This window comes from Salmo salar, chromosome 05, assembly GCF_965601325.2.
Source record: "Salmo salar chromosome 05, fSalSal1, whole genome shotgun sequence".
Classification (NCBI taxonomy): Eukaryota; Metazoa; Chordata; class Actinopteri; order Salmoniformes; family Salmonidae; genus Salmo; species Salmo salar.
Window position 1 is genome coordinate 38,926,596 of NC_138295.1, and position 23,166 is coordinate 38,949,761.

At 42.2% G+C, this 23,166-nt stretch overlaps 1 protein-coding gene across 1 annotated transcript in view; it reads right to left on the bottom strand.

Annotated features, from left to right (window-relative positions):
• Window positions 1-17,008: 17,008 nt before the first annotated feature.
• Window positions 17,009-23,166, bottom strand: part of LOC106604826 (dedicator of cytokinesis protein 2) — a 156,511-nt gene continuing 150,353 nt past the window's right edge. The window contains exons 42-51 of the mRNA XM_045718221.2: window positions 22,981-23,065; window positions 22,726-22,812; window positions 22,241-22,417; window positions 22,020-22,103; window positions 21,781-21,918; window positions 21,375-21,502; window positions 20,327-20,516; window positions 18,070-18,178; window positions 17,805-17,953; window positions 17,009-17,616 (exon numbers count right to left, since the gene is read on the bottom strand). Of these exons, the coding sequence (XP_045574177.1) occupies window positions 17,545-17,616; window positions 17,805-17,953; window positions 18,070-18,178; window positions 20,327-20,516; window positions 21,375-21,502; window positions 21,781-21,918; window positions 22,020-22,103; window positions 22,241-22,417; window positions 22,726-22,812; window positions 22,981-23,065 (1,219 nt within the window). The 3' untranslated portion in view covers window positions 17,009-17,544. The remainder of the gene's footprint in view (window positions 17,617-17,804; window positions 17,954-18,069; window positions 18,179-20,326; window positions 20,517-21,374; window positions 21,503-21,780; window positions 21,919-22,019; window positions 22,104-22,240; window positions 22,418-22,725; window positions 22,813-22,980; window positions 23,066-23,166) is intronic.

Below are 23,166 nucleotides of genomic sequence, written 5' to 3' on the forward strand. Positions count from 1 at the left end.
AGATCTTCCTCTGTTTGCAATCCCAAGGGTCCCAGCTATATAACAAATGGTCGTTTTGTTCAATAAAGTTCTTCTTTATATCCCAAAAAAGTCAGTTTAGTTGGCGCCCTTGATTCAGTAATCCACCTGTTTCACTCGTTCAAAATGCATACAAAGGAATCCCAAAAGTTACCAATAAACTTCATCCAAACAAGTCAAACAACGTTTCTAATCAATCCTCAGGTAGCCTAATATGTAAATAAATGATCAAATTTAAGATGGAGAATAGTATATTCATTACCGGAGATAAATAACGAATTGCGCGCCCTCATCCACACGCGCCACAATACTACAGTCAAAATGAGAGCCACTTAGAAAAGCTACATATTCTAGCAAATTTTTCAAAAAACAAGCCTGAAACTCTTTCTAAAGACTGTTGACATCTAATGGAAGCCATAGGAACTGCAATCTGGGAGCTATTCCTATGATTTTCCCATAGACAGCCATTTCAATGGGTGGTGACCTCAAGGTTTTTGCCTGCCATATCAGTTCTGTTATACTCACATACATTATTTTAACAGTTTTAGAAACTTCAGAGTGTTTTATTATATGCATATCCTAGCTTCTGGGCCTGAGTAAAAGGCAGTTTACTTTGGGCACGTCATTCATCTGGATTTACGAGTACTGCCCCCTATCCCCAAAAAGTTAACCAGTCCACTAACCTGTTTGTCAGGTGTTTAAGTGTTACTGATTAACCCCTGGAATATTATGATTGATATAGACAGTCATGGGTCCAGAATTTGGACCTTCCGGTTTGGTATCATACAGGTTGATCAGAATCTCCCCTCTGGCCTCTAGAATTCTCTTGGGACAGTTTATTAAGAATTTGATTGAGATAAAGAGAGAGAGAGAGTATTAGAACCAATAGTTAGACCAATCAGAGTTGAAGGACACGTCAAACCACGGCTGTGGCCTCCGTCTTGGTGTCCCATGACAACTGGGTCAGTGAAGTCACCCTGAGTGACAGGCTATTTGCCAAATCGGCATCACACACCCGTTCTAATGGAGTCACTGCTGACGAGGTCACAATCACATCACACCGTATCAGTCAACGGTGGTGTGGTGTGTGTGTGTGTGTAGTTTTGTGTGTCTTTGTATCGCTGTCTGGCTTTCCATTCCTCCATCAGCCCCCACCTCTCCACTCCTCCACCACTCTATTTCCTGTCTCTCCATCAGATATCTCTCCTCCTCTCAGCACAGGAGGTCCATCTCTCTATCTCCTCTCCTCCTCTGCCTTTGTGCCCTTGGCACACAGCTGTCATTAGGTCTGGGAAATAGCAGTCTGCTGACACACACACACACACACACACACACACACACACACACACACACACACACACACACACACACACACACACACACACACACACACACACATGCAGAGCGTGATCACAAACTCAGTTAGCACCACACTCACATACACAAGAACACATGCACATACACACAGCAACAACACAACTACCCAAACACAACTACGGAAGCCCCGAAGCCCCAAAAAAACAACTTAGTATCTTGTTTGAACGACTTAGTATCTAGTTGGATCGACATAGTACAAAAATATATATTTTATTACTACGTCGTTTAAATTAGATACTTAGTCGTTTGAACGAGATACTAAGTTAATTGAACAACTTGTTATCTCGTTCAATAGACTTAATTGTTATTTTGTCTAATTAGGCCTCATTTGTTATGCAGTGCCAGTTGTGTTTGTCAGACCGTTGCTGCAGCCATTCGTTCACTGATTCCATCCATTGATATAATAATTAATTGATATTTATTTGATAGGGCTGCTTTTGAATGCCAGAGCATGTAAGTGGGCCAACATAACATTTCAAAGTGTTTTTGACAGCCTGATTTGCTCTTCATGCTCAGCGTCATTCTACCGAGGGTCACGTGTTCACTCCCAGTGGTAGACACCCAGTGGTAGACTCTTCAATCCCAGTGGTAGACACCCAGTGGTAGACTCTTCAATCCCAGTGGTAGACACCCAATGGTAGACTCTTCAATCCCAGTGGTAGACACCCAGTGGTAGACTCTTCAATCCCAGTGGTAGACACCCAGTGGTAGACTCTTCAATCCCAGTGGTAGACACCCAATGGTAGACTCTTCAATCCCAGTGGTAGACACCCAATGGTAGACTCTTCAATCCCAGTGGTAGACACCCAGTGGTAGACTCTTCAATCCCAGTGGTAGACACCCAGTGGTAGACTCTTCAATCCCAGTGGTAGACACCCAGTGGTAGACTCTTCAATCCCAGTGGTAGACACCCAGTGGTAGACTCTTCAATCCCAGTGGTAGACACCCAGTGGTAGTCTCTTCAATCCCAGTGGGATCCCAAACCTTAACCCTTACCATAACCATTTGGAATGAATGCCCAAACTTAACAATGTAGTTGTTTGAGTTTTAACCCTATCCAAAACCTTAACCCTTAATGGACAATTCTGCCACATTTTCATCAACTCCTGCACCAAACCAGTGTCTACATATGTGAAAAAAAGCACGCTTCTATGATCTGAGGTTAAACCGATAAGAAGAAAGGTCCTAAAACATTTTTTTCTCTGTGACATCACAGGGTTGGATTAAAAGCTAAAACCAGTGATTTTCAAAACCTGCAACGAGTTTCTATACCAAGGAAAGGTATTTTCTTGCTCCCCACGTCCCCTCAAATCTCATAGTGTTTGAAAATCACTGTTTTTAAAATGTTTTAACTTTTGATTATGTTATCAGCTAGAACTTTTTAAATTAATATTTGTTTTTATACAAAACACAGAAATGCACAATTTTCACATATTAGGTAGGTAGGCTAGTTGAGAACAAGTTCTCATTCCGACACAAACAACAACACAGAGTTACACATGGAATAAACAAACATACAGTCAATAACACAATGGGGGGAAAAAGTATATATACAGTGTGTGCAAATGAGGTAAGACGAGGGAGGTAAGGCAATAAATAGGCCATAGTGGCGAAATAATTACAATTTAGCAATTAAACACTGGAATGACAGATATGCAGAAGATGAATGTGCAAGTAGAGATACTGGGGTGCGAAGGAGAAAAAAAATAACAGTATGGGGATGAGGTAGTTGGATGGGCTATTTACAGATGGGCTATGTACAGGTGCAGTGATCTGTGAGCTGCTCTGACAGCTGGTGCTTAAAGTTAGTGAGGGAGATATGAGTCTCCAGCTTCAGTGATTTTTGCAAATCGTTCCAGTCATTGGCAGTAGAGAACTGGAAGGAAAGGCAACCAAAGGAGGAATTGGCTTTGGGGGTGACCAGTGAAATATAGCTGCTGGAGCGAATGCTACGGGTGGATGCTGCTATGGTGACCAGTGAGCTGAGATAAGGCGGGGCTTTACCTAGCAAAGACTTATAGATTGACACTGGCATTGTGCTGAAGATAATGAAAATGAGGTTGAAAAATTGTTGGAGTTGCCCTTTAACTTAAGCATTCAGAATGAATAAAGAATTATGCTGAGCAGGTGGAAAAGAGCAACCCACGGTGTCAAAAACACTTTAAAATGTGAAGTTTGGAGTAACTTCTAAATTTGAAGTTTGGAGAAACATGGAAAAACGTCAGAATCTGAAGTCAAATCGGTGAAACTGTGAGTTTAAGTCGCACACTTACATCCGCTGGCCTTCAGAAGCAGCCCTATCAAAGAACAGCCAATGAATAGTAATATCAATGGATGGTGTGGCTGCAGCAAACGGTCTGACAAGCACAACTGGCGCTGCATAATAAATTAGGCGTAATTAGACAAAAGAAGAATTACGTAGCTCAAACAAGATACTAAGTCATTTGGACGAGATAATTCCAAGAGTGTAAGTAAAATTTGTTTTTGCTTTGTGCTTCAGGGTTTGGCTCTCACAGTGTGTTCACATCATTCCAGACAGGCAGAAAGACAGAGCAGACAGAGCAGAGTTTAGCAGAGCAGATCCAGTACAACAGGGAACTGTATCCGGAGCAGCTAATATCTGCTTATTGTTACTCAACTGGTGGACTGGGAACAGATAAAACCACATCTGGTACTCAGTTCTGCTTCATATATCCATTGTCTACTGTATGTAAACCTTACAATGCTCTGCCAACAGGGAGACTGGCAGGGACTCATGCTCCTGTTGCATAAAGCCCTTTTGTGACTTCAGTAGTACTGTGTTTTAAACTCTCCTCTCTAACAAAACCCACCTCTCCTTTCCTCTTAATCCATTGACACATTCACTTCAGCTGTGAGATGTAACGTCTGTGAAGGGAGTTGACACAAACACACATCCTCTTGGGAGAAAATGTAAATGGTATTCCTGGTTTGATGTGCTGTCAGATTTGGGATTACCAGGCATGCAATTAAAGCTCTCAGCAGCAGTACCAGCAGCATCAGCAGCAGCAGCACGGCCATTTTAAGAAATGAGTGCCTTTTGCATCCCTTTGATATATCAAGTAGAAATTGTGCACAAATAAAGCCTGTTATATTAAATGGCGTTCCCTGTAATATAAACAACATGGAAAATATGATAAATCAGATTTTTTGTATGAATAAAAACTTGCTAAAGTGCCAAAATGTAGCATTTTCACATGTTCCTCTGTGAATCTTCTGTGACTTCTAGGAAGATTTTAACCCACTTAACCCAACATTTCTCCATGTTTTCACCATCATTTGTAAAGCCCTAGTCATTTTGTTGCTTTGACAAAATAATTTCAAGAGATTATTGTTTATTTAATGTGATTGCCCAATGCTCACATCACGTCATTTAAAAGTGGGAAATTGAGTAATATTTGGTTGAGATGTGAATTTCCAATGTGTTATCACTATGCTTTCAACCATATAAAAGCACAACCAAATTCCAATGGAAAAACAATGTCTGATTTTTCTGCACAGATTATTACAGCAATTGCGAAGATCTCCACGGATCTGCAACGACCTATGCATGCTATCTTGAACATACACACTTTATATGATTACATAAGAAGAAATGTATAGTTACAGTAACCTCCAAATTTGGCCATGGATGTGTTACTCATTTTAAGGTTGAATGTTAAATTAGTTTGTAAGAAAACCTTAAACGATCTTAAAAACCTGTTGGGGCTACAGGTTAGCAATGAACCCCGAGCCGGGATTGCTAACAAGGCTGGAAATTCAAAACATCAAAAATCTAATAATTTCAATTTCTCAAACAATCAACTATTTTACACAATTTAAATGATAAACATCTCCTTAATCTAACCACATTGTTCGATTTTCAAAGAGGCTTTACGGCAAAAGCATAAAGTTAGATTATGTTAGGACAGTACATAGCCACAAAAGTACAAACATCCATTTTCAATTCAAGGTCAGGCGTCACCAAAAGCAGAAACCAGCTTGAATTATGCACAAACTTTTGTCAATCTCCATCAGATGACACTCCTAGGACATTATGTTATACAATACATGCATTTTTTGTTCCATCAAGTTCATATTTATATCCAAAAACAGCATTTTACAGTAGCGTGAAATTCAGATTTTTTTCTTCTCTGAAATGCTTCCGGTGAACATAACAAAATTACTATTCGAAAACATTGGTAAATTATAATATTGTCATTCAAAGAATAATATATTATCATCTCGTAATTGCTACCGAATGGCCAGATCTCAAAATAACTTTACTGGGAAATCACATTTTGCAATAAACGGGGTGCTATGCTAAGAACAACAGGCTATGCTATACAGTTAGCATCATCTAAAATCGATAATAACATTGTAAATATCCCCTTACCTTTGATTATCTCCATCAGAAGGCAGGCATCCCAGGTCCGGAAGGCATCCCAGGTCCGGAACAAATGTGGTTTCTTTTGACAAAGTTCATAATTTATGTCCAAATAACACCAAGTACTTAGCGTTCATTATGCTCCCACAAAACGTGGTGGGGGGACTGTAAAATCACGCCGAAAAGCTAAAAAAACCTAGTAAATAATCTATTTATGTTCGTTCAAACATGTCAAATGTTGTTTAGCATTAATCTTTTGGTCCATTTTTAACGTTAAACATCAGTAATATTTTCACACAACCTATCCTATGTCTAGATAAACAATGAAGACAAAACTCACGTTTCTCAGATTTATGCGCAGGCGCAAAAAAATGAAGTGATGACAATGTCAACTTCCTTGGATTCTAATTTGCTCTCTGTTTATCATAGACGCTTCAAACAACTTTATAAAGATCGTTGACATCTAGTGGAAGCCGTAGGTGTTGCGAAATGAATCCTTTCTCACTATGGTATCTATAAAACAATGACACTAAATAGTACAGTCACAAAATTCACATTTTTTTTGGATCTATTTTTCACAGGTTTTTGCCTGCAATATGAGTTTTGTTATACTTACAGACACCATTCAAACTGTTTTAGAAAATTCAGAGTGTTTTCTATCCGAATGTGTTAATAATATGCATATCCTAGCTTCTGAGTTGGTGTAGGAGGCAGTTAAAAATGGGCACATATTTTTTTCAAAATGTCTCAATACTGCCCCCGAGCCCCAACAGGTTATTAAGGATCGCCTAAAATGACATACCCAAATCTAACGTTTTCTATTTCTATTTTGTTCCATCATCTTTGAAATGAAAGAGAAAGGCCATTATATGACTTAGGACTCTAAGCGTAATTTAGATTTTGGCAGCAGTTTATGTGCAAAGTTTTAGACTGATCCAACGAACCATTACATTGCTGTTAAAAAAAATAAAGTCTGCCCAAATGTGTCTAATTGGTTTATTGATACATTTTCAAGTACATAACTGTGCACTCTCCTCAAACAATGGCATAGTATTCTTTCACTGTAATAGCTACTGTAAAATGGACAGACCTGTTAGATTAACAAGAATTTAAGCTTTCTGCCCATATAAGACATGTCCAGGTCCTGGGAGATGTTCTTGTTACTTACAGCGTCATGCTAATCACATTAGCTCACGTTTGCTCAACCGTCCCACGTGGGGGGGGGACCGATCCTGTAGAGGTTAACAGAGCAAATTAAATGTGACAATACTTTATCACTCATACAGTATATCATCAATGATGCTATTTAGGCCTATATAGCAATTCAACCCAGAATTTAACTAAAAATAGACAATACAATAGGGATAAGGTTTCAAGCTCTGGTTGATTTCCAATTTAATGATATTTAGTGATATTGAATTGTGTTTGGTTGTCGACCCAACCAAATACATACATTCGAAGGATATGTATTTTCTGCTTGGATAGTTCCATCTGTGCCACTGACTTAGTCTGTCTTTAATTCCAGTTGACTACAAATTAATAATTGATATGTTGGATTTACATCTTCAACTTAACCAAAAATTCAAGTTTAAGAATGTTATTAAGCCAGTGGCGCATATGGAACTATCCAAGCAAGCATCCAAACATCTACTTTAAATGTTGATATTTGGTTGCATTGTCAACCAAACACAATTCAATATGACTTTTGTAATGCAGTAAATAGCCTAGTTAAACCTATTGTCATGCCTGCTCCCGTTCTTCCTCCCTCTGGCGCTCGAGGGCGCCAGACTCCCCAACATTACGCACTCAAACCAGCTTCAGTCCGCACACCTGCCTTTCCCTGTCACGTGCATCAGCGCTCATTGGACTCACATGGACTCAATTACTTGTGTAATTTCCTACCCTACATCTGTCTTTTTCCTAGCTCTGTTCCCTTCTTCGGGATTGTTTGTCATATGTCCTTGTTTACCCGTGTGCTGACGCTGTTCCTGTCGTGTTCTATGTCTGTTCCTGAATAAATGTTTGACTCTCCGTACCTGCTTCTCCTGTCCGGCGTCGGCCCTTACACCTATATCTTTGGAATGACTTCGACAGCAACAGTGAATCTATCTAGTTTTTAAGTGGAGAACTCTACACAATCATTCTTATGATAGCACATTGGTGATAGTGAGTGACAAAAAGCATAGCTAAGCAGGGCAGGGCTTGGTTAAAACCTCTTATATGTAACTACATGTAATCCTAAATGTAATCTATATAATCCCTTGAAAATAATGATTTATCATGAGAGGACAATAAACAATAACTAGTAATGCTGCATACTCCAAGAAAGGTATAAGTCTCTCCTTTCTGGTAAAAATAGTTATAAAATGCTGAGTAGTGTAGTCACTTTTGAGGTCACAAGGTCACACAGTACAAATATGATACAAATATGAAATATTTCCTATTCAACAAAACCGTATAAATAAGCCCTGAAATGACATACGATTTTTCAATATAGTATAATCAATTCATAAAATCACTAAGATTTCACTTTGCTTATAACTGTAAAATACATATCTGTATGTTTTACTCGCAAAACACCAGTCTCAACGTCAACAGCGAAGAGGCAACTCCGGGATTCTGGCCTTCTAGGCAGAGTTGCAAAGAAAAAGCCATATCTCAGATTGGCCAATAAAAATAAAAGATTAAGATGGGCAAAAGAACACAGACACTGGACAGAGGAACTCTGCCGAGAAAGCCAGCATCCCGGAGTCATCTCTTCACTGTTGACGTTGAGACTGTTTTTTTGCGGGTACTATTTAATGAAGCTGCCAGTTGAGGACTTGTGAGGTGTCTGTTTCTCAAACTAGACACTCTAATGTACTTGTCCTCCTGCTCAGTTGTGCACCGGGGCCTCCCACTCCTCTTTCTATTCTGGTTAGAGACAGTTTGCGCTGTTCTGTGAAGGGAGTAGTACACAGCGTTGTACGAGATCTTCAGTTTCTTGGCAATTTCTCTCATGGAATAACCTTCATTTCTCAGAACAAGAATAGACTGACAGGTTTCAGAAGAAAGTTCTTTGTTTCTGGCCATTTTGAGCCTGTAATCGAACCCACAAATACTGATGCTCCAGATACTCAACTAGTCTAAAGAAGGCCAGTTTTATCGCGTCTTTAATCAGCATAACAGTTTTCAGCTGTGCTAACATAATTGCGAAAGGGTTTTCTAATGATCAATTAGCCTTTGGAACACAGGAGTGATGGTTGCTGATAATGGGCCTCTGTACGACTGTGTAGATATTCCATAAAGAAATTAGCCGTTACAAGCTAAAAAAGTCATTTACAACATTAACAATGTCTACACTGTATTTCTGATCATAATGGACAACAAAATGTGCTTTTCTTTCAAAAACTAGGACATTTCTAAGTGACCCAAAACTTTTCAACAGTAGTGTATATAATCTACATGATAAATATTACTCCTCTACATTGTCTATGTTGAAATTTGGGATTACTGTGATAAAACAACAGTTGATGACATTTTTAAAATCCAATGTATTTTCCACGTAGATTCCACATCACAATACGTTCACAAATTACGCTGAAACAATGTTGATTCAGTCAATTTGTGTGCAGTGGGTAGGGATTAATCTTAAAGTCCCTATGCAGTCTTTCATTTAATTTTGAAATCATCACTAATAAATTCATGTGCATGTTTATTTGTTTAATATAACTCCAAAATATATATTTTTGTAATTATTTCTCTTAGCCACTGAAATGCTCAGTCTGATCATGTGGGCTTTAAGAAAATTAAATTAGATATTTATGTACACAGCCCTGATTGGCTGATAGGACGGTCTAGAACCCATCAGCTTACCCATTGAAAAAAATTACTTCCACAGTTGTGTAGGCTACTTTGTCTTGTCATCAAAACAAAAGGCATACATAATGCAAGTGGCTATATTATTGTTCTACAGTTTTCAATAGGTTACCAGAAGATGCAGGACCAGAACAGCCTGTTTGGATGGTAGACCATCTGGGCCTAATCACTGCTTGCCATCTATTCATTGCAGAATGCCATGATTATCTACAGGGCAGGCTATATGGTATAATCTTGGAACAAAGTGTGCTCTAGTCTCACAACAAAATGCAACGAAGTACCTATGCAAAGCCCTCACTCTGTCACTCAGAAACATATTCCAGTGTCTGCCTGCAAACGGAATATCTTTGCCTGTGCGTGTTTAGGCTACCTGCCCCTCCCTCGTCTGAATTATAGACTACTGTACTGACGTTACAAGCTTGATTCAGAAGATAGGGAGAGAGATTTTTAATTAGCGAGAGAAGAATGTATTAACTTTTTCAATGCTAGTTAAAGTGGAACTGACAGAGTTTTAGCAAAGTGAAATCTTATTAAAATCTGATCATATACACCTCCATGAAGAATATGACACCTTCAAAAAATTCTATAGCATTATAGAGTGGTAAAGCGGCTGTCCGTTTGGACTATTAATAGACACTGCAATAAATAAAACCGAATAAAAAAACATCTGTCATCCAGAACTGGAGTCTACACAGACCAGTGCGCCATTGCCAATCAGAACTACAGTAGGCCTATATGCAAATAAGCCATTTACCAGACGGGCCTGCCATCAATCACTTGGAACTGGACTGTGGGTTTACAGGCAGTAGCAACAGCACGGTTTAGATCATTAGAAAGCATTCGCCAAAAGCCAGAAAATACACCTGAATGGATTTCTGCAATTATGTATATACCACTTGCTTTTGGCTGTGCATAACTAGCTACCTCTCCAGTGCATGTCAACAATTTCACCGGACGGGACAGAAGGAGGGGATCTGTCTCTCTTTTGTCTATATGAAGCAGGATGTGAAATATGAAACCACTTGAACCTGGGATGTCCCTCCTATCATTTCATTCCCTCTTCCGACTGTCCATCTACTCCATGAACCCTACTTCACAGCCACTATCAACTCATACAGTGCCTACCGGAAAGTATTCAGACCCCTAGACATTTTCATCATTTTATTACGTTAACGCCTTATTCTAAAATATGTATTAAATAAATACAAATCCTCAGAAACCTACACACAATACCCCTTAACGATGCAACAAAAACAGGTTAAACATTGTTTTGCAAATGTATTCAAAAATAAAAAACAGCTACCTTATTCACATAAGAATTCAGACCCTTTGCAATGAGACTCGAAATTGAACTCAGGTGCATCCTGTTTCCATTGATCATCCTTGAGATGTACATTTACATTTAAGTCATTTAGCAGACGCTCTTATCCAGAGCGACTTACAAATTGGTGCATTCACCTTATAATATCCAGTGGAACAACCACTTTACAAAAGTGCATCTAAATCTTTTAAGGGGGGGGGGTTAGAAGGATTACTTTATCCTATCCCAGGTATTCCTTGAAGAGGTGGGGTTTCAGGTGTCTCCGGAAGGTGGTGATTGACTCCGCTGTCCTGGCGTCGTGAGGGAGCTTGTTCCACCATTGGGGTGCCAGAGCAGCGAACAGTTTTGACTGGGCTGAGCGGGAACTGTGCTTCCTCAGAGGTAGAGAGGCGAGCATGCCAGAGGTGGATGAACGGAGTGCCCTTGTTTGGGTGTAGGGCCTGATCAGAGCCTGAAGGTACGGGGGTGCCGTTCCCCTCACAGCTCCGTAGGCAAGCACCATGGTCTTGTAGCGGATGCGAGCTTCGACTGGAAGCCAGTGGAGAGAGCGGAGGAGCGGGGTGACGTGAGAGAACTTGGGAAGGTTGAACACCAGACGGGCTGCGGCGTTCTGGATGAGTTGTAGGGGTGTAATGGCACAGGCAGGGAGCCCAGCCAACAGCGAGTTGCAATAATCCAGACGGGAGATGACAAGTGCCTGGATTAGGACCTGCGCCGCTTCCTGTGTGAGGCAGGGTCGTACTCTGCGAATGTTGTAGAGCATGAACCTACAGGATCGGGTCACCGCCTTGATGTTGGTGGAGAACGACAGGGTGTTGTCCAGGGTCACGCCAAGGCTCTTAGCACTCTGGGAGGAGGACACAAGGGAGTTGTCAACCGTGATGGCGAGATCATGGAACGGGCAGTCCTTCCCCGGGAGGAAGAGCAGCTCCGTCTTGCCGAGGTTCAGCTTGAGGTGGTGATCCGTCATCCACACTGATATGTCTGCCAGACATGCAGAGATGCGATTCGCCACCTGGTAGGAGCGACCTATGATGAGATGTTTCTACAACTTGATTGGAAAGGCACAAACCTGTCTATTTAGGGTCCCACAGTTGACAGTGCATGTCAGAGCAAAAACCAAGCCATGAGGTCGAAGGAATTATTCGTAGAGCTCCGAGACAGGATTGGGTTGAGGCACAGGTCTGGGGAAAGTTACCAAAACATTTCTGCAGCATTGAAGGTCCCCAAGAACACAGTGGCCTCCATCATTCTTAAATAGAAAAAGTTTGAAACCACCAAGACTCTTCCTAGAGCTGCCCGCCCAGCCAAACTGAGCAATCTGGGGAGAAGGGCCTTGGTCAGGGAGGTGACCAAGAACCCGATGGTCACTCTGACAGAGCTCCTGAGTTCCTCTGTGGAGATGGGAGAACCTTCCAGAAGGACAACCATCTCTACAGCACTCCACCAATCAGGCCTTTATGGTAGAGTGGCCGGACGCCACTCCTCAGTAAAAGGCACATGACAACCCGCTTGGAGTTTGCCAAAAGGCACCTAAAGGCTCTCAGACATTGAGAAACAATATTCTCTGGTCTGATGAAACCAAGATTGAACTCTTTAGCCTGAATGCCAAGCGTCACGTCTGGAAGATACAGTACATGGCACCATCCCTACGGTGAAGCGTGGTGGTATTTTTTAGCGCCAGGCACTGGGAGAACGAAGCAAAGTACGGAGAGATCGTTGATGAAAACCTGCTCCAGAGCACTCAGAACCTCAGATTTTGGCGAAGGTTCCAACAGGACAATGACCCTAAGCACACAGCCAAGACACTGCAGGAGTGGCTTTGGGACAAGTCTCTGAATGTCTTTGAGTGGCCCAGCCAGAGCCTGGACTTGAACCGATCGAACATCTCTGGAGAGACCTGAAAATAGCTGTGCAGCGACGCTCCCCATCCAACCTGACAGAGTTTGAGGGGATCTACAGAGAAGAATGGGAAAAACACCCCAAATACAGGATTGCCAAGCTTGTAGCGTCATACCCAAGAAGACTCGAGGCTGTAATTGCTGCCAAAGGTGCTTCAACAAAGTACTGATTAAAGGGTCTGAATACTTATGTAAATGTGATATTTCTGTTTTTTATTTTTAATAAATTAGCAAAAATGTCTAATAACCATTTTTTTGCTTTGCCGTTATGGGGTATTGTGTGTAGATTGATGAGGGGAAAAAAATATTTGATCAATTTTAGAATAAGGCTGTAACCTAACAAAATGTGGAAAAAGTCAAGGGGTTTGAATACTTTCCGAAGGCACTGTATGCCTGGGATCCTTACATTGTAACGCAGCAGGAGAGTGGTTTCATCGCTGTCGTAAATTAAGATATTGATTTATTGCCAGTAATCTAAAATAATGAATAGATTTTAACCAAAAATCACTTTCTTTGTCATAGACAGATAAGATTAATGTGAGATGAAAGGTGGGTTCCTTATGAGTTCAGGAAGCCAAGCTAAAGGTCTATGAGACATTCACAGTAAGAACGCTGATATTTACATCAAGAGAGATATATGCACATTTTCTCTAACACTTAATATACAAATATGTATTTTAAGTTATAAAGAGGGTGAAATATTATAGTTATTATACTATATTTAGAAAATATAATGGTCATTTCAAGCCTTACTCATACAGTCTTGTTCAATAGGAAATACATCATATAAAATATTTCATATTTTTCATAATTTTTTCAAATCAAAAACAAATCAAATCAAATGTTATTTGTCACTTGCTCCGAATACAACAGGTGTAGACCTTACCGTGAAATACTTACTTACAAGCCCTTAACTAACAATGCAGTTCAAGAAATAGAGTTAAGAAAATATTTACAAAAAAAACTAAAGTAAAAATGAAACAAAAAGCAACACATTAAAATAACAATAACGAGGCTATAAACGGGGGGTACCGGTACAGAGTCAATGTGCAGGGGTACAGGTTAGTTGAGGTAATTTGTACATGTAGGTAGGGGTGAAGTGACTATGCATAGACGATAAACAATGAGTAGCAGCAGTGTGTGTGGGGGGGGGGGGGGGGGGGGGGGTAGAAGCTGTTAAGGAGCCTTTTGGACCTAGACTTGACGCTCTGGGACCACTTGATGTGGTGTCAGATAGAACAGTCTATGACTTGGGTGACTGGAGTCTTTGACCATTTTTTGGGCCTTCCTCTGACACCGCCTAGAATATAGAGCCTTATGGTTGGAGGCCGAGCAGTTGCCATACCAGGCGGCGATGCAACTGGTATGCTCACGATGATGCAGCTGTAGAACGTTTTGAGGATCTGGGAACCCATGACAAATCTTTTCAGTCTCCTTAGGGGGAAAAGGCATTGTCGTGCCCTCTTCACGACTGTCTTGGTGTGTTTGGACCATGATAGTTTGTTGGTGATGTGGACACCAAGGAACTTGAAACTCTCGAACCGCTCCAGTACAGCCCCGTTGATGTGAATGGGGGCCTGTTCGGCCCTCCTTTTCCTGTAGTCCATGATCAGCTCCTCTGTCTTGCTCATGATGAGGGAGAGGTTGTTGTCCTGTCACCACATTGCCAGGTGTCTGACCTCCTCCCTATAGGCTGTCTCACCGTTGTCAGTGATCAGGCCTGCCATTGTTGTGTCATCAGCAAACTTAATAATGGTGTTGGAGTCATGCTTAGCCAGGCAGTCTTGAAGAACAGGAGGAGACTGAGCACGCACCCCTGAGGGTCCCCCGTGTTGAGGATCAGCATGGCAGATGTGTTGTTGTCTACCCTTACCACCTGGGGGCGGCCCATCAGGAAGTCCAGGATCGAGATGCAGAGGGAGGTGTTTAGTCCCTGGGTCCTTAGCTTAGTGATGAGCTTTGTGGGCACTATGGTGTTGAACGCTGAGCTGTAGTCAATGAACAGCATTCTCACATAGGTGTTCCTTTTGTCCAGGTGGGAAAGGGCAGTGTGGAGTGCGATTGAGATTACCTCATCTGTGGATCTGTTGGGGCAGTATGCGAGTTGTCGTGGGTCTAGGGTTTCCGGGATGATGGTGCTTCAGTGTTGCTTGCCTCAAACCGAGCGTAAAAGGCATTTAGCCTGTCTGGTAGGCTCGCGTCACTGGGCAGCTCGCGGCTGGGTTTCCCTTTGTAGTCCGTAATAGTTTGCAAGCAATGCCACATCAGACGAGTGTCAGAGCCGGTATAATAGGATTCAATCTTTGCCCTGTATTGACGCTTTGCCAATTTGTACTGTGTACTTGAGTCCTCAAAAGTGACTACACCACAGCAATTTATAATTATTTTTACTAGAAAGGTGAGATTTTAAACTTTCTTGGAATATGCAGCATTACTAGTTATTGCTTATGGCCCTCTCAAGACAAATAATTTTGGGGGTATTACGTTGACGGGAAAACGTGTTTTTTAAATTAAATTTAACGTGCTTTTTATGACAGATTGTTAAAATTAGGTGAAATAAAACATTTTTTTGTAATATATTTTTTTAGTTTCACTTCTCAAAAGGCACCTAATTTGTGGAATGACCCAGCAGCTGTCCTGCTCCTCACACATCAGCTCTGTAGTGCTCTGATACTCCTCGTGTCTCAGAGTGAGAGAGAGGGGGAGGTGGGGAGAGAGAGGGGAGAGAAGAATGGGGTGGGAAGAGAGCAAGAGAGAGTGTTTATGTGTGTGTGTGTGTGTGTGTGTGTGTGTGTGTGTGTGTGTGTGTGTGTGTGTGTGTGTGTGGTGTGAGTGTGTGAGTGTGTGTGAGTGAGTGAGTGAGTGAGTGTGTGTGTGTGTGTGTGTGTGTGAGTGTGTGTGTGAGTGAGTGAGTGAGTGAGTGAGTGAGTGAGTGAGTGAGTGAGTGAGTGAGTGAGTGAGTGAGTGAGTGAGTGAGTGAGTGAGTGAGTGAGTGAGTGAGAAAGGGACAGAGACAGAGAGGGAGCAAGAAAGAGAATTGAGAGAGAGAAGAGAGAGGCAGACAGAGAAATTCATCATCAGCCTTATTATCTTTATTTATTGAGGCATGGATTCAATCTGAAAGGAAATGTTGTGCTGCAAATTGTTTCTTGAGTCAACCCCAGATAGGAAAACACTCTCTGATGTCACAGTACAACACTGCCCTCTTCAGGTTAAAGAGGGAACTGATAGGTTATGTTTTGCAGAAAGCAATCTTTCCAAATGGATTTAAACTGTGGCTGTAGGCTACTGGAGAATTGATGACATGAAACTATCATGTAAGTAAAAATGCAGTGAATACAAAGATTTATAGAAATATAATAGGCAGATAAACAAGTTTGGACAAATGTGGCTGAATCAAATTACACAAACATATTTCAGTTTATAGAACTGAGTAAAAAAAAGAGTTGAAGATTTATCAAGTTAATCTGTAGCCTAACAAATGTTTTTAATCTAGTTTATTGCGGTGTGATGTTTTAAATTAAAGTAACGAATGGGCTAACGTTTACACTGAACAAACAAACACACCATGTTTCTATATTTCTACAAGGAATTAAATAGTTATAGATTTGATCTTGGTTATGGTTGTCATTTACAGTACACGACAGTCCTACTGATTTATTAAACAAATATACCGTTCTGTAATATTGTAATGCATTCCGTTTGTGTTTTTAATGTTTACTGAAATAAAGGCATGATCTTATGGCCGTTGGCTCTCAATGAAAGTGCTTTGGGACGTCATCCATAACCTCAATTAGTTCATGCATTATGTTCTAAAGTCACATTAACCTTTTACTGCAGTGGGCTAAATCAGGGTCACACAGAGTGAATCTGGGTAGTCTTAAACAAATCTAATTTGAAACAAAAGTTTGCACCTCACACAAATGGTTATGGGCTTAAAAAAAAGAAGACACATGTACCATGTCAGATATAGAGATGTAATCTATTACATGTACCATGTCAGACATAGAGATGTAATCTATTACATGTACCATGTCAGCTATAGAGATGTAATCTATTACATTTAGAGTTTGCATCCCAATATTACACTTTATATACATCACAGAAGACTGATATATATCAAAACTGTTCGACAGACAAAACACCGTATTTTCATCGTTTAATTCCAAAAAATCTTTATTATGACATTATGAATAACATTCCACTCATGAGACCAAAGAGGGTGCTTTCGGTCATTGAATGCAGGAAAGGGCTACATTGTTAATAACATTTGAAAAAACAACATTGGGGAGAAATTGAGTCAGATATCTCTTTACTCATTATTTCATCAATTGAATTAAATTGGATGCTTGCAAACACCATTATTTAAGAAGGACAGTTAATAAAAATGTTCTCTATTGAAATGATTATGAAAATATATGAGAGCAGAAGTTTAAAAGCATGAATTTCTTCAGAGAATCTGTCAGTCTCTCTCTCCCTTTCCCCCCACCTCTCTCTCATTGTGTGTGTGTGTGCCTGTGTGAGCGCAAACAAGTCTTTAAAACCTATTTTTAAAAATAGAACAGATCAGATAGCTCTTTCCAAAGAGGAGTTTCTAGCAAGGCAATAGCCCCTGGTGGTAACTGGAATTCAAAGCAGAGCAGGTTAAAAGGCACTGAGGGTACATCATGTGTGATGGATGGCTGTTAGAAATGACTGGCTTTCCTGTTGCTTGGATCAGTAGACGACTTGTTGCTCTGTTGCTCAGACTTGTTGCTCTGTTGGAACAAAAGATAAACATACATCCCTTTAGATAGAACACACAATATACCTAGTTGTTGTTGTGTGTGTGTTGTGTGTGTGTGTGTGTGTGTGTGTGTGTGTGTGTGTGTGTGTGTGTGTGTGTGTGTGTGTGTGTGTGTGTGTGTGTGTGTGTGTGTGTGTGTGTGTGTGTGTGTGTGTGTACCTTGGTCCCGAAGAGCAGGTTGATGACCCCTTTGGAGCGTCTGTCAGCAGTGCGGTCTCCAGGAAGACACACAGACATACTCTTACTGTCCCTTCTGAACCGGGATGACTCCGCCTCCTCACTACCATTGGCCACAGACAGAGACTGACCTGTGGGCAGGGAGAGGGTGTGTGAGGGAGAGGGTGTGTGTGTGTGTGTGTGTGTGTGTGTGTGTGTGTGTGTGTGTGTGTGTGTGTGTGTGTGTGTGTGTGTGTGTGTGTGATACCTGTAATAGCAGGCAGAGATCTGGAGTTGGCGTTGGTGAGAAAGACATTTTCTTGAGCGCCAGGTTCAGACAAGTTGGTGTCACTGCGAAACTCCTGCTTCTTGGACAGCTAGAGGGAGACAGAGAGCAGAGAGTCTCACTGACACTGGTATACAGCAGGTGTCCACAGGCATGTCCAAATACTCTTCCTCTTTTTTCCTCTTTGGTTTGAAAGGATTTCAATGAAACAGTGGCTGACCCTGTAAAACATTGCACCTGTCTGTTTTTGTATATACACTACTGTTCAAAAGTTTGGAGTCACTTAGAAATGTCCTTGTTTTTGAAAGAAAATAAAACATTTTGTCAATAAAAATAACATCAAATTGATCAGAAATACAGTGTAGACATTGTTAATGTTGTAAAAGTATAAAGAAGGCCAGTTTTTTTTTAAATGTTTCCCCTTAAACCACTTGAGTGTTGCTTTAGCAGTATGCTTAGGATCATTGTCCTGCTGAAAGGTAAACCTCCGTCCCAGTCTCAAATCTCTGGAAGACTGAAACAGGTTTCCCTCAAGAATTTCCCTGTACCTAGCGCCATCCATCATTCCTTGAATTCTGACTAGTTTCCCAATCCCTGCCGATGAAAAACATCTCCACAGCATGATGCTGCCACCACCATGCTTCATTGTGGGGATGGGGTTCTCGGGGTGATGAAAGGTGTTGGGTTTGTGCCAGATAGCGTTTTCCTTGATGGCCAAAATGCTAAACCTTAGTCTCATCTGACCAGAGTACCTTCTTCCAAATGTTTGGGGAGTCTCCCACATGCCTTTTGGCGAACACCAAACGAGTTTGCTTATTTTTTTCTTTAAGCAATGGATTTTTTCTGGTCACTCTTCCGTAAAGCCCAGCTCTGTGGATTGTACGGCTTAAAGTGGTCCTATGGACAGATACTCCAATCTCAGCTGTGGAGCTTTGCAGCTCCTTTAGGGTTATCTTTGGTCTCTTTGTTGCCTCTCTGATTAATGCCCTCCTTGCCTGGTCCGTGAGTTTTGTTGGGCGGCCCTCTCTTGGCAGGTTTCCATTTTTTATAATGGATTTAACAGTGCTCCGTGGATGTTCAAAGTTTCTGATCTTTTTTTATAACCCAACCCTGATCTGTACTTCTCCATAACTTTGTCCCTGACCTGTTTGGAGAGGTTCTTGGTCTTCATGGTGCCACTTACTTGGTGGTGCCCCTTGCTTAGTGGTGTTGCAGACTCTGGGGCCTTTCAGGACAGGTGTATATATACTGAGATCATGTGACACTTAGATTGCACACAGGTGGACTTTATTTTACTAATTATGTGAGTGTGGGTGAATGGATGATCTCCGCATGTGTATTTCCCACCGTAAAGCATGGAGGAGGAGGTGTTATGATGTGGGGGTGCTTTGCTGGTGACACTGTCTGTGATTTATTTAGAATTCAAGGCATACTTAACCAGCATGGCTAAGACAGCATTCTGCAGCCATACGCCATCCCATCTGGTTTGGGCTTAGTGGGACTGTCATTTGTTTTTCAACAGGACAATAACCCAACACACCTCCAGGCTGTGTAAGGGATATTTTACCAAGAAGGAGAGTGATGGAGTGCTGCATCAGATTACCTGCCCTCCACGATCCCCCGACCTCAACCAAACTGAGATGGTTTGGGATGAGTCGGACCGCAGAGTGAAGGAAAAGCAGCCAACAAGTGCTCAGCATATGTGGGAACTACTTCAAGAGTGTTGGAAAAGCATTCCAGGTTAAGCTGGTTCAGAGAATGCCAAGAGTGTGGAAAGCTGTCATCAAGGCAAAGGGTGGCTACTTTGAAGAATCTCATATATAAAATACATTTTGATTTGTTTAACACTTTGTTGGTTACTACATGATTCCAAATGTGTTATTTCATAGTGTTGATGTCTTCACTATTATTCTACAATGTAGAAAATAGTCAAAATAAAGAAAAACCCTTGAATGAGTAGGTGTTCTAAAACTTTTGACCGGTAGTGTATATCTCCATCTCTCTCTCCCTCTCTCTCTTCCTCTCTCTCCCTTTCCCCCTGTTTCTCTGTCTCTCACTCCCTCTCCCACTGTCTATCTCTCTCTCTCCTGCTCTCTCTCACCCGTTTGATGTCCAGTGTGTTGGTCCTGGGTCTCTCTCTCTCTCTCTCTCTCTCTCTCTCTCTCTCTCTCTCTCTCTCTCTCTCTCTCTGTCTCTCTCTCTCTCCCTGTCTATCTCTCTCTTTCCCGCTCTCTCTCACCCATTTGCTGTCCAGAGTGTTGGTCCTGTCTCTCTCCTCTGGGATGAAGATCATGCTGCTCCTTTTCCTTCTCCTCTTGGAGTTCCTGAGTTTAACCTCCCCATCTGCCCCTCCCTCATCCCCCATGCTCACACTCCCACTGGAGCGCTGCAGGGTGGGGGTCTGGGGGGCCGCCATGTCAGGGAGACCACTGGGGAGGGAGGGAGGCAGGTGGAGGGAGAGGAAGAGAAGGGGGAGAAAGAAGAGGGAGAGAGGGGGGTAAGGTGTGTGTTTGTTTATCCAGCATGGTTGCATGTTTGCACCCGTGTGTGGGTTTGCATCTGTGTGTGTGTGTGTGTGTGTGTGTGTGTGTGTGTGTGTGTGTGTGTGTGTGTGTGTGTGTGTGTGTGTGTGAGTCTGTTTCCCATATGGTGAAGGGTTGCTGTTCGTACACGGATTGTACATTGCTAGACATAATCGCCTTGTCGAGCTGATAGCCAGCGAGGTGAGACAGGTAGTCTCACCAACAGCACACCTCCATGAACATTCTTGTGTAAGAGGAAGCTGGTTTGATGTTGATGATGATGTGTTTCCCTCTGTGCCAAATACACCAGATGTTGTTGCTGTGGGGGGAGGTCAGGGGGAGGTGCTCATATTGGTAGCGGGCTCCTCATTTGACGGCTAAATGGAGAGGGCCTTTGCCAAGAAGCTTCTTACATACCAGCCCCTTGTGGCGCTTGGACAGATTCGCGTGTAGGTGCAAGCTGGTGGAGCTGATATTTGGCAGTCTCGGCCACGTACACATGCTTGCAGTGCGTGGACTCCAGATTGTGGGCCTGCCAAAGACTAGGGCGAAGCAGTTGGCTATGTACTGCTCTGTTTTGACTGTCGTGGGCACCCTAGCTGTTTGGAGAAGGAGGTGTTTTCTGTACCCTTGAGTGCCATGCATACAGGGACCTTTGAAATGTTTGGATCCTTTTTTTCAAGTAAATTTGATTGGTGGGTTTAAATAAAGTATTTCAAATGTATGTGTGTGAGTGTGTATTTGTGTTTTGTGAGTGTGTGTTACCAGTCTGGATAAGGTTTGGTGGGGGTCCCACACTCAGACCCCTGGAGGGAAGAGATGGAGATGACGGACTGACGGAAGGAGCGAAGGACAGAGCGCGGACGACTTGACTTCCTCTCATCCATATCCGGCTAAGAACGAGGCGTGACGAAGAGGGAAAAGAGAGGGATGGATAAAAATGAGACAAAAGATTAAAGTTGGATGAAAGAGCGAGATAAAGAGAGAGTTAATACAATGTTTTTCACAAACAGGAGTTAAGCTTTGGCATTGCTAGTGTCATTCCTAAAACTCTTTAACAAAATAGTTTTTCAGATTGAAATTCTCCTCTGCTACTATCTCCTTCCAGCTAGCCTATCAGGCCTCACACAAACACTCTCCTTTCCTCTTTCGATTTCACTCTTTCTCTTACCAGCTCCCTCACTCCATACTCCTTCTCCACCTTCTTCCTCATATGCTTGAAGCACTCCTCCATGCGCTCGTGGAAAGGTCGTAGGTCGTCTGTCACTCTCTTCCCATGTAGAGAGATTCCCCCACCCAGCAACGGGATCTACAAGAGAGGTAAACAATAAAACAGTGTGTTTGTGTGTTTGTGTGTATGCTTGTACATGTGTCGGTGCACGTGCCTGAGTGTGTGTGTGTGTACAGTACCTGCCATGCGATGAGGTCTTTGAGACCATCCAGCTTATCTCTGTCCTCTGGGTGTTGCAAGTTGTACTCCTCAGTGAAGAAAGCCTGTAAAGAGGAGAGGGATAGAAATATGCTGTACTTCTATAGATTACACAGTCCTGGGATGGGGTTGAGGCGTGCGGGTAGGTGGGTGGGCAGGTGGGAGGGTGGATGGATGGATGGACGGACGGATGAACTCTGACCTTCTCGTACTTGGCGAAGCCCCCCATGACGGCAGGGTCCACAATGCCGTTGAGCAGCATGGAGAGAGGGTTGATGGGAAGGGCGTCGTCGGCCTGGTATTGGTTGATTAGGGTGAGGATCTTGTCATTGGTGCTCTGCATGGTCTCTATGGCATTCTCCAGAGGACTGATGGTGGTCTGAGAGAGAGAGAGAGAGAGAGAGAGAGAGAGAGAGAGAGAGAGAGAGAGAGAGAGAGAGAGAGAGAGAGAGAGAGAGAGAGAGAGAGAGAGACGGGGTGTTGTAACTAAATTAGTAAACACAAGATTATGCCGAATAAAACTGAGCAAAATAAATAAACAGTTTCAGGACCATGAACAGTTATGCTAGCCATTGTAGAGAAAAGCACTCACCTCGATCCAGCACTGGCAGTGAGAGATAGATAATGGTAAACAGGCAAACTGGTCAGCAGAAAGAAAGCGAGAGAGAGACAAACAGACACACTTACATGTTTCATGTCTGTGGCCTCAAACCAGCGCAGGATCCCAGGGAGTTTATACACTGTGGTGAACGTGGTGCGCTCAATCCACATGGACTAGAAAAAAGGAAGAGAGATACAGAGAGGGAGATACAGAGAGAAAGAGAGAGAGACCATGGGAGAGATAGATACAAAATGAAAAAAGTCCTGGTGTGATCATGTATTGGACCTGCTATATGTTGTATTCATTATTCAGTACAGTCAGGGATCCGGTCAGACACTTACAACAAACTCATTGCTGGGATCCACTGGGCCTTTCCTCACTGGTCTGGAGTAGTGGAAACGCTGCACGTAGTTGGACTTGTAGAAGCTACAACACACACACACATACAATAAAGACACATAGAGGGGGATAGAAAGAGAAGGTTAAAACAGTCATCTTTGTTAGATAGAGATAAAGGTTGAGGGCAG